This window comes from Chenopodium album, chromosome 10, assembly GCF_948465745.1.
Source record: "Chenopodium album chromosome 10, dcCheAlbu1.1, whole genome shotgun sequence".
Lineage (NCBI taxonomy): Eukaryota > Viridiplantae > Streptophyta > Magnoliopsida > Caryophyllales > Amaranthaceae > Chenopodium > Chenopodium album.
The window spans coordinates 5,748,089-5,763,221 of record NC_137843.1 but is presented as its reverse complement, the minus strand read 5'-3'; the positions used below and the strand labels follow the sequence as shown (position 1 = coordinate 5,763,221).

The 15,133-nt window shown below is 32.6% G+C and overlaps 1 protein-coding gene across 2 annotated transcripts; it reads left to right on the top strand.

Moving 5' to 3' along the window:
• The first annotated feature begins 71 nt into the window (after positions 1–71).
• LOC145563283 (uncharacterized) lies at positions 72–7,142 on the top strand. Of its 2 annotated transcripts, none has more exons than XM_081623730.1 (8): positions 72–239; positions 547–603; positions 722–899; positions 3,144–3,217; positions 4,069–4,218; positions 4,526–4,811; positions 5,611–5,844; positions 6,279–7,142. In XM_081623730.1, exons 3-8 carry the CDS (start codon positions 753–755, stop codon positions 6,639–6,641), a joined length of 1,254 nt encoding a protein of 417 aa, XP_081479856.1. In that variant the 5' UTR covers positions 72–239; positions 547–603; positions 722–752; the 3' UTR covers positions 6,642–7,142. The 2 variants fall into 2 exon arrangements, with proteins under 2 accessions (XP_081479856.1, XP_081479855.1); XM_081623729.1 differs by having other exon boundaries at positions 73–239; positions 547–608.
• Positions 7,143–15,133: the final 7,991 nt, after the last annotated feature.

The window sequence follows — 15,133 nt, the reverse complement described above, 5'->3', positions numbered from 1 at the left end:
ATCACCCTACAAGAAAGTATAGCCTATAATAATTAATTTAATTATTTCATTCTTCCTTTTTATTTTATGTAATTGTTTCAAAGGCTGGCAAAATCATTCCTTTCTCTAACGCTAACTCTTCTCTTCCTTCATCTCTCTGCATTTCCTCCATTGTTCTGCAGAAGCCGCCATTTTTGTGCTCTTTGCTTCTTCTTACTCCTTTTCTTCGAGATCTACTATTTCTCTCTCCTCCATTTTAGGTAACCGTCGTTAATTATGATTTTCGTAATTGCAGTTTTTTTCGTAGATATTATTGCTTAAATTTCGGTGAATTTTGGCGACATTTTTTTTAATTTAATTGCGAATTTTGTATGTTTTTTAATTTTTTGTTTCCTAGAATCAAGTATTGAATTCGGTATCTCAGTGTTTGTTTAAATTTGTGATGATTTCATTTGTTTTGCCCTAATCTGATTTTGCTTGTAATTTAATTTCGTTTTCCAGTTTTATGATCAGAAACTCTAGGGTTTAGTACCGACGCTTGATTTTGAATTGATTGTGTTGTTTCAGATTTGGGAACTGGCACAGCAATGCGAAGTGCGGGAGTATTGAGTAGAATTATTTGAGGTTTTGTATGTATTTTATTATATTATCTTTGAATTATTTTGCATTATTGGCTTGTTTAGATTAATTATTGGAAGTCAGGTGTCAATATTGATATTTTTTGGTAACTGAATCTTTTCAGTTGGTGTAAATTGTTGCTAGAGAAGAGAAAAATGGTTCTCATATACTATCTGATTGTTGCATTGCCGTGCACAATTGGAGCGATTGCTCTCGCGATCTTTCACATATATCGGCATCTTACAAATTACACTGAACCTACCTTTCAAAGATATATAGTTCGTATCATCTTCATGGTTCCGGTAAGTGTCAACAGTTCTGTTTTATTTTTTGTGCAGCTTTGTCTTGTGATTGGTGACGTCGTGGTAGTGTCGTAGCAATGTTAACTACTGACGTTACGCTTATTATGGTTTTCTTTGGAAGTTTCTCTGATTAATGTATTTGGCTACTTTTATTGTATCAATGTTTATTATAGTGATTGCAACTTCAGATACTTACATTCTGTTTGGTAAGTGTTAGTAAATAGTGGTTATGAGACTTTGTGCTTAAATTGTATGAAAATTCAATGTCCAACTATTGTCATGCTATTTTACCCCTAATTTCTATTGCCATCTACTACTTTTTGGGGTGGTATTGTGGTAATGGGTAGTAAAGGACTTGTATGAAGGATACACAAGTTTGGGGATAAAACTGCATTACTTTTGACATGCTATTTCGCTTGCCAAATATTACTTAAATTCATTCCCATTATCTCTATCTATAACCGGTACACCGGTACCAAACGGGACGTAAGCTCTTTGTTACATTGGAGTTTGGAGGATTCTGTCTTTCATTAGGTAATGTTATTCACTATCGAAAATGTAGCTTGTCCTCCGGCATGCCACATTTTAATGTTCGCTTTTTTTGTAAACCCTTTTACAAATGCTCTGCATGTCTGTAAAGTAGTAAGATTCTCTAGAGTTTAGAACATATTATGCACATAGATTGATAGGTTACATGCAGAGTTTAGAAGTTTGTTTATCAATCACATAAATTGGGAAGGATTTGTGAGTGAATCGTTGCTCCTGAGATGTAGTGGCTAAAGAAAGTTCATTATATAGTTGATGTAATAACTAATACTTTTGTTTAATGTTTGAGGTGGTCAATTTGACATTACAGTGTGGTTCTTTCTGCTGACTAATTCTTGTCCTTTTATCCAAACTGCTTGTCATGCTTAACATAACCTAGTGCAAACTTTACTACTCTTAAAACGGATTACACAATATGTGGCTGGTTGGACTTCCTTTGATTCCCTTAATTATGCTTCTCACAAAGGAGTTACACTCTGTGTGCTTGGTAACATGGAGTCATCTGTTCTGTCAATGTGGGATCCCAGTTGTGGGACCTATTGATTGAAGTGAAAAGTTTAGAGGATTTGTCTGGGCATTTATTTGGAGCACTGTGATGTTTGGTGGCTTTGGGAGGAACTGGGGGATGTTTGTATTGATGACGTGCTTTGATTATAGTTTATAATGAATGTTGCAACCTTTTGGATTGGAGATAGGATAACTGGATAGGCATAGGGAATCTTATCGTTTCCTTATATCTCATTTGGTCTTGCTTGTGGGGACTTAAGGTAATTGGTATGTTCTTTAGTATCATTAGTTCGCCTTGTGTCTTTTGTAGGATTTTTAGTCTCTAAATGATGTACTTTGTTCTCCCTGTTCTAATATTGGAAAATAGAACAATATAATATAAGTATCTTCTTTATTGTTGATTCTACCCTTTCTTGACTACTATTACCCTTGGAGAATATACGTGATTAGCTTAGGATCAAATGCAGAAAAATTCAGTTATATGTTATTTTGAACTGAACCCAACTTATTGTCACTTGAATATTGACTAGTGAAGGGCCAATAAATTGGTGATTTCAAACGTGTGAAACAAGATTATATTGAATTAGGAGGATTTTGACACTTCATGAGCATGGCCACAGTGAATGCATTAAAGGTTTGATATTTGGGTCTTAGAATTAATTTCACAAGAAGAATGATGTATTTATGTATAGTCTACATGCGAAATTTGACTGGGTTATAGAATTGTTGGATTGCGAGTAGTTTCTGAATGTTCTAATTTTGCTTATAGGTCAGGTCATATGTCGTCATGATTATAATTTACCATATTTTCTAATGAATTCTCTCATAAGTGGTGTCATTTCCATGTTTTTCGCTTTTAGTTGGTTTTACTCCTTAAAGTTTAATGGCCCAAGGTCAACCAACACCTGCTGAAGCTATTTGCTTTTGTTGATGTATTGTCTGTTTTCCATGTACATGTGTCTTTTCCAAGGATAGTTAACCTTGTGGACTAATGAACTTTCGTTTTATTAGTTACAAGTTGACCACCCCCCCCCCCCCCCCCCTCTCTTCTTCTCTCCCCAAACCCCAGCCTTTCAGCTTAGCATTAATGCTGGATTAATCATGGATACTTCCATGTTCTCTGCTCCTTTTTTTACCTCGTTATACTAATATTGTACAAGCCTTACATCACTGTGTTACTTTTGTGCACAGGTTTACGCATTAATGTCTTTCTTGGCCTTGATCATGCGTGATAGAGCCATATATTTTAATTCTCTGAGAGAAATGTAAGTATGGAGGATACCATCTTCCACTTTTGGTTTCTTAGTGCTGCTCTCACTCTGTTGCTTTTGCTATAACCTGTTTTATGTCCCTGGTCTTGTTAAATCGTTTTATGGTTTTGTTTGCTTGATCAAAGTGAAATTAAAGTATAAACCTTTTACATGTAACATTTTTAGAGTTGATATGGAAGTCTAATGAGTGTCATTGTATTAGATTAATTTGTAGCCGTTAGAACAGATAGGGTTTTGTGGCTTCTTCCTTTAAAGACTTAGAGGAAATGTAAAAAATGATCAAGACATGTTGCACTATATTTTCCTAATACGTAAAACTATCACACGAAGATGTCAGTAGACAGGAATTGCAAATTTTTGGTTCTAGGTTTCAGCTGGTCAGTATAGTTTAATCTTCTTTAATACGTACCAAGGGATTTAGTTAGAACCTCTGACCTGTGCTGGATACAGGATGAGTCTACAAATACGGATTCAGTATTAGATTCCAGACCAATGTGTGTAGGCGGCAATTCGGGTCAGCAGGTCGGATTCGGGTTAATTTTGGGGTGTGCTTAAAAACTATCGTGTAAAAGTTAATATTATTACAAAATATGATACTTGAGTCAAATCGGGTCGAATTCGGGTTGTTCGGGTTCAATTCAGGGTTTGGGTTTTGCACAGTAATTTCGGGTCGGTTTAGGGATTGTCAAAGCATGACTTTGTTGTTTCTAGTCTCTTTAGTCTTTACTAAATGCTTCTAGCTTCACTTGTGCCATGGTTCACTTTGTTTTCTTTTGTGCTATCCAGCAAATATTTAAGCTTGTGTTTGTTTGATTGTAAGTTAAATTTTGTGTTTGATGTTCCAGATATGAAGCATGGGTTATATACAATTTCTTATCCCTCTGCTTGGCGTGGGTTGGTGGACCTGGGGCCGTTGTGCTAAGTTTGAGTGGACGAGTTTTAAAGCCCTCAATGTGTTTGATGACGTGTTGCTTTCCACCTATACCGTTGGATGGGTGAGTAATCGTATTATGTGATGGAGTTTCTTCTTTTATTCCTTATTCATTGCGATAGTTTGTTTTAGGAACAAGAACAATAGTAATGTATCATTAATTGCAATATGTAATTAACGTATATGCTGCCAGTGCTGGAGATAAGGAAAGATACAGCTTATTTATTTGTAATCATTTAGAGTTTCGCTGGTTTAAGCCAATGATGCACTATTGCTGCCTATAGTGACTTTATAGTTATATATAATCTGTAATGTTGAGTTTTGATAGAAATGGATTCATTTCGTGTTGTTGATGACTTGTTTTTGTACAGGCGTTTCATACGAAGGTGTAAGCAAGGGTGCCTGCAGTTTGTTATTTTGAAACCAATTCTGGTTGCTGTCACATTTATTCTTTATTCAAAGGGAAAATATGCAGATGGAGATTTCAGTGCAAATCAATCTTACCTCTATTTCACCATTATTTATACTATCTCGTATTCTGTTGCTCTCTATGCACTGGTCTTGTTTTACGTGGCATGCCGAGATCTGCTCCAGCCTTTCAATCCTGTTCCCAAATTTGTTTTGATAAAGTCTGTTGTTTTCTTAACATATTGGCAGGTATTACTATTTCTCTGATAGTACAGTTTTATAATTGCTCAGAAATATTCTCTAATTTTTTCGATAAATGTTTGCTTCTTGGTCAAGGGTGGAATGAGGATGTTGAGCTAGACTGCCAACATTTTTTTGTTGGGGGGTTGGGGTGGGGAGGTATGAGGGTCCAGCCCATTTAACCTATTTTCTGCCTTTGATTTATGCAACAGAAGTAGATCCTCCCCTCAGGATCTGTTGAAATTTGTATGATAGATTGCAAAGGTGTTTTTGAGGATCATGCTGATTAGGATTGGGATTCAATGACTTTTAAAAAAGGCTAAAAGGAAATCATGTGTATTGCTCCATGTGATGCTCTGGTTTGCTTGTTAATTGAACCTGCATTCTTGTCGGCATAGTTAGCTGGTCCAATACATGGTTGAAGTAGGCTCAACATTTGTGCTGGTTGTGTACTTCTGTTATACTTTGCTACTTGATTAATATACCGTTGTTGGGAAATGGAGGTGTATAAAAGTGTGATAAATGGGAGAAAGCTAAGATATAATTTGATAAAATACACTAAATGCTTTGTTGTCTGTCCGTTTCTATAAATTGATTTGACTTTTTTTTTTACTATGCAAAGGGGCATCACCTTTTTAACTACACAATACTCCAAACAGCTTTACCAAATGACTTTTTTTTTAAAAATAAATAAATTATATGTATGTATATATATATATATATATATATTTGAAATTCTAATATTTTTTGGAATTATGATATATGTATGATTGTTCATTTTCTCACTACGTACTGATGCCTTTTGCAGGGTGTCTTGGTTTTTCTTGCTGCCAAGTCTAAATTCATAAAAAATGCTGAGGATGCTGCTGACGTCCAAAATTTCATTATTTGTGTTGAGATGCTCATGGCTGCCATAGGTCACTTTTATGCATTCCCTTACAAGGAGTATGCTGGTGCAAATATAGGCGTCTCTCCTGGTCTCACAGGAAGCCTTGCACATGCGGTGAAATTGAATGACTTTTATCATGATACAGTTCATCAGGTGAGTTATTTTTGTGTTTTTTGCGACTAATTGTGACAAACCTGAAGAATTTTGTAACAAATGGCAAAATCGAGCATTGCTAGGAATCCTGAGGGCTGAGGTTTTGCTGAAGTACTTAGCGAAACCTTTTCCCCACTTTAGATTAATCTTGATGCAAGCTGATGGATGTTGTCAATCTTTTAAGTTCCTTAATTTTGATATACTTGATGAACGTTGTATAATTTAGCTTTTAAGCGAGTTTATCCTGCTTGGATCAATTGGTGTAGTTCCAGAACCCCTATATATTTTCAAACAATGAGGTTATGTGTATTGGAGGATTCAAAGATTTAAATTGATTGAAATCAAATTTATCTGTAAGAGGGGGGTGTCTTTTTTCTTTCGTGATTTCTGCATATGCTGTGGCAACTGATTTCTGTATTCAATTAATGTTGCAGTTTGCCCCAACTTATCATGAGTATGTGCTTTATAACCATGGTGAGGGTGAAGAAGGGCCAAGGAAGTATAGATCACGTACTTTTGTACCTACCGGACAGGAGATGGATGCTGTCAGAAGAAATAAACACATGTTTGGGAACAAGCTGGATGATATTCAACTTTCTAGTCAGTCATCCTCTGGTGTGAGCAGTCCTGAGAACCCTGTGATTGGGCACAATTCAAACCCAGAGAAGATGAACACTTCTCTTCTTGTCGATACTTCGAATTCTGTAGCAGTTCCGTATGATATGACTCTTATCGATCTAGACCTTTCCAGTTACCCTTCAAATGTTCCTTCAGTTGATGAGACGACGAAAAGGTGACATGTCTGAAGCTGCCTGCAGGTAGGTAGCCAGAATGTCTTGTTGTAAACACCTTTGTTTTGAGACAAAAATCATCAATGACAGAAATGGTGTGAATATTTACATGAAAGCTTGCACGGTCTTTGTCACAAAGGAGTGTTTCACTGGCATGTACCTTCTGCTACTGTGTTTTATGGTCTTTGAGCTTTGTTTGTCCACGCTTTTCTTCAACGAGGCTCCTGTGGTGTTTGTCAGATCAGTGTGTTAGATGTAGATCTCTTGCACTGCGCTAGGTCTTCATGGTTTATTGCCATTTGTCTTTGCCCATACGACTTCTGAATTGACATTGTGAAGTGTAAATGATAGGTAGACTTGTATTAAAATCCCTTTTAGATCTCAAAGTTTTTTGTACTCCTGATATTGTTGATTTTTAAGGATTGGTCTTAGATATTAATACAAATTACGTTATGTAAGATTCAGCAAAAAACTACTTAATTTAAATAGTTCGTATTTGTTCGTAACAATTAGAGACATGGCAATGCTAAAAACTGCAATATCTGGAATAGGAATTTGTCTATAATCTACCTATCATTTCTATTTTGCTACTAATCCATAAAAGCTTACTAATTAAGGATATGAAAGGCATACATTTGGGATGGAAACAGCAAGGTTTTATGTTAGAAAATATTGATTTGTCAATTGGGATAATTTTTCCCCCCTTTTTTGAATAGAAGTATAATCGCTATGTGTTTTTCCTTTGATTTTTTCACATAAAATTATATTTTTTGGTTGTAGATTAGAAGTTGAAACTTGATATTCCCTCTGTTTCATAATAATTGCAATACTTTTCTTTTATGCCCGTTTCATAATAATTGCAACACTTTTCTTATTTGGTAAAAACCCACTATTATTTAATTTATTATCTCTCTTACTAACCCACTTTCACAAATATTTTAGTAATTCTCTCTCTTACCAACCCCACTTACACTAGGCATTTGTGCAATCCCCTTTGTTGCACTTAATAATGATAATCGGAGGGAGTACATTTTTTTTTTCTTTTTATTAAAGCCTACAAGTCTACTCTATATTTTCTTAAATTATGTACACTCCTTATCCATGCGATTAATATGAAACGGAGGGAGTAGTAGTCAAGGTATTATCAAAAATTTAAAAAGAATGGTAAGTGACATTTCTTACTTATTGAACATGATTTCAATTTAACTAGCCTTTTGACCCGTTCGATGCACGGCTTGTTACTTAGGTTATTTTTCTTGAAAAGTGTCGGTGTTGTTGTGGAATTTAGCTAGGTATATATACATAGATATTGTAGGGTATGAAATGACACATTGGTTTAAGTTATATTTAAGTTAAGGAGATGAAAAAACTATTTTATTGTTAATGTAATGAACGCTAATTAGTTAACTTTAATTTACTATATTGAATATGAAACACTTAATGTTCTTACTTAAATTTGTAAGTTTTAGAATGCATAAAGATTAAAGACTCAAACATTATTTATATATTTTGTTTTTATATTAAAATGGGAATTTAAAAAGAAAGGATTAAGAGAGGTGACATGTGGCATATGAGTGATTATGGTGACATGTGGCTTAGTATAGATTTGTGGTTTGTCTTTTTAAATACTAAGTATAGATATAGATTCGTTTGAGCCGCTCTCAAAGTTCATAATAACTTATTAACCTTCATGTGGACTTAGAGCTAGATTCTTCCTGTTGTAGGCCTTGTTTTTGAGACTCTAAATTAGGTGTATAATTAATTTATTTTCTCAAATAAATTTACTCACAGCAAGTTTGTGTGCAACTAGTCACATCATGTGGCCGACTGATCGGATAAAGTAATCCCTATAATATTAACCAAGTAATCCTTATAATATTAATCGAGTAAACCCTTAACACTGATCAAGTAACCTCCTAATCTCCTATAACACTGACGAAGTAATTCAGTAACACTGACTAAATAACCCTTATAATTAACACTAATAAAGTAACACCTATAAAATCATAATAATTGGCCACGTAGTGTGACCAACCACGTCAAAATTTGTGATGATCTGCATATTTGTATATGTTACTGTCGTATTGACAATTGTGGATCATTTTTGTTTCATATTTGAAGAATTGAGGGGTTACATGACTTGTCGTAGATGGCCATTAAAGCATTACTAGTTGGTTGATGTTATCATGTTGATCTTACTAGATTAGTTCCAATGGAATGTCATTACAGCCATCTAAATCTCTTATTTGCACCACTAAAAAAAAAAAACATTTAAATCACATATGCTTTGATGCTAATCAAGCTTTTCAATAAGATCTCGATTTTAAGGGGTTGATTCTTTATCCTTTGTTAGACGGCCTGATAAATTTTTTAATCTTCATTTCTTAGTTTCTCAAGCATTATTTTTGTATATAATTAACATTTTAAATTTTTTTTGTAAGAAGTAATTTTTATTGTATTTTATATAACTTTTTCCCATCACACTAACCTTACAAGAATTTGCATTGTATGTTTTTCAATTAAATTATAATATTAATTTATCGATTTTGCTTAACTTAATCAATCGTTAAGAAAAGACTAAGTCAATTCAAACAGAGAAAATTACTATTATTTCAACGAAACGAGTACGTAGACATTAAACATTTGGATCCAAAAAGGTCGTTATATAGTCATACAAATGACATTCATACAAAAAGAGCTATGTAACTCAATCTAACTCTATTTGGCAGAATAGGTTCGATGGGAAAATAACAAAAACGATGTACCAAACATAGACATTAAAGATTTGGAGCACATTTTTATTATTATCTTGTTTCGTCATTCCTTAATTTATTTACTACTTGATATATATATTTTTTTAAAAAAATTTCATCTATCACACGTTTAATGCTTTCTATTTCTCATTGAATAAACCATACCTGAGGTCCTTCTTAAATACATTATTCCCGTCAAAACATATTTAGATGATTAGATGTGCCTACCGATATTTTCCAAGATAATTGAAAACATTGACCAAAATTTCAAGAAATTTCTCCCATTTACCTCATTTATCTAAAATTATATTAATTTTTTTTTTATTAGAAAACCTAGGAATTTTAAAAGGTTACTTAGAGCTTGTTCTCTTCGGCTTATTTTCAGTTCAGTTTAGTTTAATTCCTAATTTTCTTCTCTCATAAAATATTCAGTTCAGTTCCTAATTTCGTTCTCTCAATATTCAGTTCATTTCAGTTCAACTTAGTTCAATAAATGAGAACAGACCCATAGTATCAACTTTCTTAAAATATCCTTATCATTTAGCAAACGTTTATGAGGACTTGTTAGTTTGTTACGTCAAGTTAGATTCTGTATTATAAACTTATATGCGACTTGAAGCTTAACAAGTGTTTATGTATGTTCATTTGACAACCCATACTTCATTAAAAGCAAGTTTAACAAGTGTTGATGTACGTTCGATAGACAACTCATACTTCTATTAACAGCAAAAGAAGTCAAAAACATATCTATTTTGACTTTCATATCATTAATAATTAAGATGGCTTAATTAAGCATCTACTTAAATAATTTTCTTTCAAATTGAAGTCACTTTAACTCATGCTTATCATCCCAAAATCAAAAGATTTTTGCGTCTCTTATCTTCTAAACTTTTCCATGCATGCATGTATGACTTTTATTTTCCTACCAATAATACATCAAAAGCCTTTATCATAGATTGTTGATGAATTTTTTTAGCTTTTTTTAATGATATATACATGACCTTATTGCATGTATTTTGAATTATTAGTTTGGTTGGAAACAATTACATAACAACTTTAAATTAAAGAAAGATATCTCAAGAAAGACCCTTTTATGATTTTATCACGTAATACTAAAGATAGTTACATGAGTTTTTCGTACGTTCACGCAATTGAGTTGCTTAGTATGTATATCTACATATTATTCGATCTATTTCCTAGATAAGGTTACCTATGTCTCTCCTTTTAATTACTTTCTCTTGCTCGTCGGACTTTTAAGTGCCATGCATTACGTATACTAACTCACAAATCTAGTTTAACTTAATCTCGTGGATCTGTGCATGATACTCTACTTAAAATCGGAATAAAATTTATATACGGAGTATAAATCCTTTACTTAATAGCATTTTGAGAAACAATGAATCAGCAATTGTTTCTAGAAACAGAATGCTCCTGGGAGTGTTAGGATTGTGAGGTATATCAAGATGTCCTAGAGCTTGTCCGATTGTTCAAGAGTCCTTCGGCTCCGCCTAGCAAAGGGATGTCTGAGAGCGCTCCGCTTGCACGTCCGAGAGCTCGGCCTGCAAAACAAGGAAGGTTAGCTGCCCCGGGGGTATGACCCGGGAAAGCCCCTCCGATGCTTAAGTCAGCAAGGGGATCCTCTAGAGAGAGAAAATAGAGAAGGAGTGTACTTTAGAGAGAGAAAGTAGAGAGAGAAGGAGAGACAATTAGGAAAAAGTTACCATCATTAATGATTGGAGAACTATTTATAGTTGTATTTTCAGGTGTCAGAAGTTGTACTTAGTTGGACAGATTGAGGGTAAATCTGTACTTTGCAATGATCAATGATGAGATGGATCATGGAGGGGTATTTTTGTAATTCTAGGTCAATGGGCTTAGGACAATGGACTTGGCCCAAACAGCAATCACTTGATTTTAAAGGCTTATTATATTATTGAATAAAAATTCTATAATCCTTAAATGATTTATAATTAATTTTGAATTTTAAAAAATAAATTAAAATCAGCTAATAAAAAATTTGTATAATGATATTCATCGTTGAAAGAATATTCTAACAGTTTTTTTTTTGAACAAAACATGCTAATTAGTATTTTCCGAAAATCTAACGTAATTTAAAAGTGGCAGCCATAAAAAAAAAAAAAAAAAAAAAAAAAAAAAAAAAAAAAAAAAAAAAAAAAAAACTATCACAATCCTCAACAGTAAATAAAAGGTGTGTACATATGATATGGTTGGTTAGTGTTAGTTCTTTATTTCACATGCATCAACTTGAAAAACAAGTACGGAGTACAGTACTATATTAGTTGTACAAAGGAGATTATAATAATTAGAAAATGAGAGTTGACTATAGGAACCTAACTGAGTAGGTAAGAAATGCTAATCCTCTCAAATTTTAAAGTCATCAGACATTCACACATTTTGGTAATTTCAGAAAAAAAGCGGTAAAGATTAATGAAAATAAATGAGCTTGACTTTTAATTTACTTAAAATGTTTCTCATTTTGAAGTAATTGAATGTTCAAAATTATAATTTTCTATACTTAATTATGGTGTACTACATGAATTCTACGAGAGCCTGATAAAAAAAATTAAAATATGAGCTTTAATTAGTTCCAATTTAAACTACCTATATATGTTCATTTGATGTATGATGTAGGGTCTGTTCTCTTCATCTTAATTTCAGTTCAGTTCAGTTCAGTTTAACTCCAATCAGGTCAGTTCAATTCCTAATTTCCTTCTCTTAAAAACAATTCATTTCAACTCAGTTCAGTTCAGTTCAGCTCCAATCAGTTCAGTTCAGCTCCAATCAGTTCAGTTCAATAAATAATAACAGGCCCGTAAAATATACCTTTAAATTTCTTAATACTTTCCAAAGAAAGCAATATTTGTATATAATACACGTTAATAATAGATTTTCAACACTCTTCCTTTTTATAAAATTATGAAGTTTATCTTATGTTTAATATGTTCATCTTATTTCCACTTATTTTAGAATAATAAAAAATCTAATATTGTAAGTGAAAATTATGTTTATACAAGGAATAAACCCTTAGAAGTGTGAGCATTCATACCATTTTAGTTCTTGCTTTAGAGTGAAAAAGATTTATGAATCTGGTTCATCAAGGGTAAGTGTTTCCAAATCGGGTAAATTGCAATATAAATTCATTTTTTTGGATCATTTGAATATTTCTATTTCAAGGTTATAATGACGGATTCTCTTATCTACTAATTGATGCTAGCTATATAAAATCAAGATGATATTGTAGATAGTACATTGTAATACCTTGCAACACTCCATAAATAAATTAAAAATCAGATAAACAAAACAGGGTTTCAAATTAAGTTGATTAAGGGCCTGTTCTCTTACGTTGAAATTCAGTTCAGTTCAGCTGAGTTCAGTTCAGTTCAGTTCAGCTCCTAATTTCCTTCTCTTATAAAATATTCATTTCAGTTCAGTTCAGCTGAGTTCAGTTCAGTTCAGTTCAGCTGAGTTCAGTTCAGTTCAGTTCAGCTGAGTTCAGTTCAGTTCAGTTCAGTTCAGCTGAGTTCAGTTCAGTTCAGTTCAGTTCAGTTCAGCTGAGTTCAGTTCAGTTCAGTTCAGCTGAGTTCAGTTCAGTTCAGTTCAGTTAATGAGAACAGACCCTAAGAGTACACTAGATATTATAATCGAGTTGACAATATAATTGAGATACAATTTATGGGTAAATAATACATCAATTTTTGTTGTTTTATGAATACAAGATTAATATTTGTACCAATAACATTTCTTGGCCAATAATTTTCTAGTTGATGCAATATATATTTTTAAAATAATTTGGGAATAAGATAAGGCATCAATAATTAAAAGAAGACATTTACATCACTTACTTTGTTCTCATTTGATCTGCTCAACTTATATTTTAGTAAAACTTACATGCCAAATTATGGGCAGTAAGCAGTGTATTATACTTTATTTTCCGTATAAATTCCAGGTCACAAATAAATTATTAATTCGTATATTTCATTGCCAAGCCTTGACAGCCGCCACAATACTGTACTTAGTAAGTTAGTAGCTAAGCTAATTTTTTTTTTTATTATTTTATTTTTTAAAGGAAATACATCCAAAGAAAAAGAAAGAACATAAACGAAAGCAAACAACTAATAGCACAAAACAAAAAAGAGAAAGGGGAACTACGGTGGGACTAAGCGTGGCCAAGCCACACCTCTAGTATCCTCATATTGTCTTCATATTGAAATTTCTATTATCGTCGTCTTTATATTGAAACTTCTATAATACAAAGTACTCCGTTTAATTTTATCAAAACTAGTCTAGTAGTTGTTTATGCGATAGAACTATTGAATTTGGCTAAGATGTGGCAATTGAGTCATTTGGATTGTACGACTTATTTGATTGTGAATTATACGGTTTGTTAAGTGATGGTACGGTATAAGTGGTTGTATTCGGCTCATTAGTCAATCGAGTAGCATATATGGATCGTGTGATTTTCCGTTTGAGTTTAATTGCTTTAATTTTCTAGTCATATAATTAAGGTAATTTCCATTCCAGTTTTAATGATCTTGTAGTTTTAACTCTACTTCAATTTTAAGTCAAATAAAAAACATTAATAATTTGAGTCAACTTTTTAGTTTTTTTTCTAGGTTTGCTTAAAGATAGATGCATCTTCTTTCCTACATCTCATTGCATATTTGTATGATACAAACTAACAAGCCAATCTCGTCATTTGTAAATGTTTTACTACTATGCATGGGTTGATTGTACATACAATGCAAGTAACCTCTTTGACTAAAAACAAGGAGCTTTTAATTTATTTCCTATATAGAACTTCAGTACTGCTACTCAATTATCAATTTAATTAATCTAAATAAACCGAATTAATTTGACATGATGAAGTTTATACATGCCAATTGTATTCAAGAGGTATCTACAATTTTTTCGGAATTTTGTTGCATAAAAGTATGTAACATAATATATAGACGCATGCAATATGAGTATAGGTGTCAGTTTGAGTGTCTGAGTTGGGTTTAGTAAAATTGAGTCGGATCAGATCTATTTTAAATTGGAGTCATGATAATCAAAATCAAATATTTTTCGGATTCGTTTTTTGAATCAAATCAGGTATAGTTTTAACACCTCTAAATAAATAGGAGGTCACATTATAATTATTACTATGTACAATAAAAGATATTTACTATACATTTAGGTTGAAAGCAAAAAGTATGTACAGTAAATTACTATGTACAATAAAAGATATTTATTGTACATTTAGGTTGAAAGCAAAAGGCAATAAATGGATCTCATCTTTATGATGGGGTTTATAACTTTATATAATTAGGCTTATATTTTTTGTTTGTTCGTGTACTAAAAATTGAAGATTTAGGGTTTTATCGTCTCCGAAAGTATTTAGAAGGCCATATGAGTTTCTTCACCCAAACAACTACTCATCCGTGGATCTCAAGCCGAATTAGAGCTAACTCACATATTGTATTGCTTCAAATGTCAAATGAAGTTTTTTATTAAGGCGATCGTCGATCGAATCTGCGATATAATTAGTTTTAAGATGATTTGTAGTTGTATTGAAATTTTAGATTTCCTAGAAATTGTTTGTAAGTGCCGTTTGACTATCTTTCATTAATAAAATCTTTTTTCTTCTTGTAAAAAAGAAAAGGTTGAAAGTAAAAAGAATTGTAACTAATCAACGTAAGGCACGTGAATTCCGTTTGCCCCACGTACATGGTCGTTATAATTAAC

Bases quoted from the DNA above. Each gene is read 5' to 3' on its own strand.
- LOC145563283 (XM_081623730.1), top strand. From the start codon at position 753: ATGGTTCTCATATACTATCTGATTGTTGCATTGCCGTGCACAATTGGA. The intron at 4,812-5,610 runs GTATTACTATTT...TGCCTTTTGCAG, and splicing joins TTTTCTTAACATATTGGCAG to GGTGTCTTGGTTTTTCTTGC. The intron at 5,845-6,278 runs GTGAGTTATTTT...TTAATGTTGCAG, and splicing joins ATCATGATACAGTTCATCAG to TTTGCCCCAACTTATCATGA.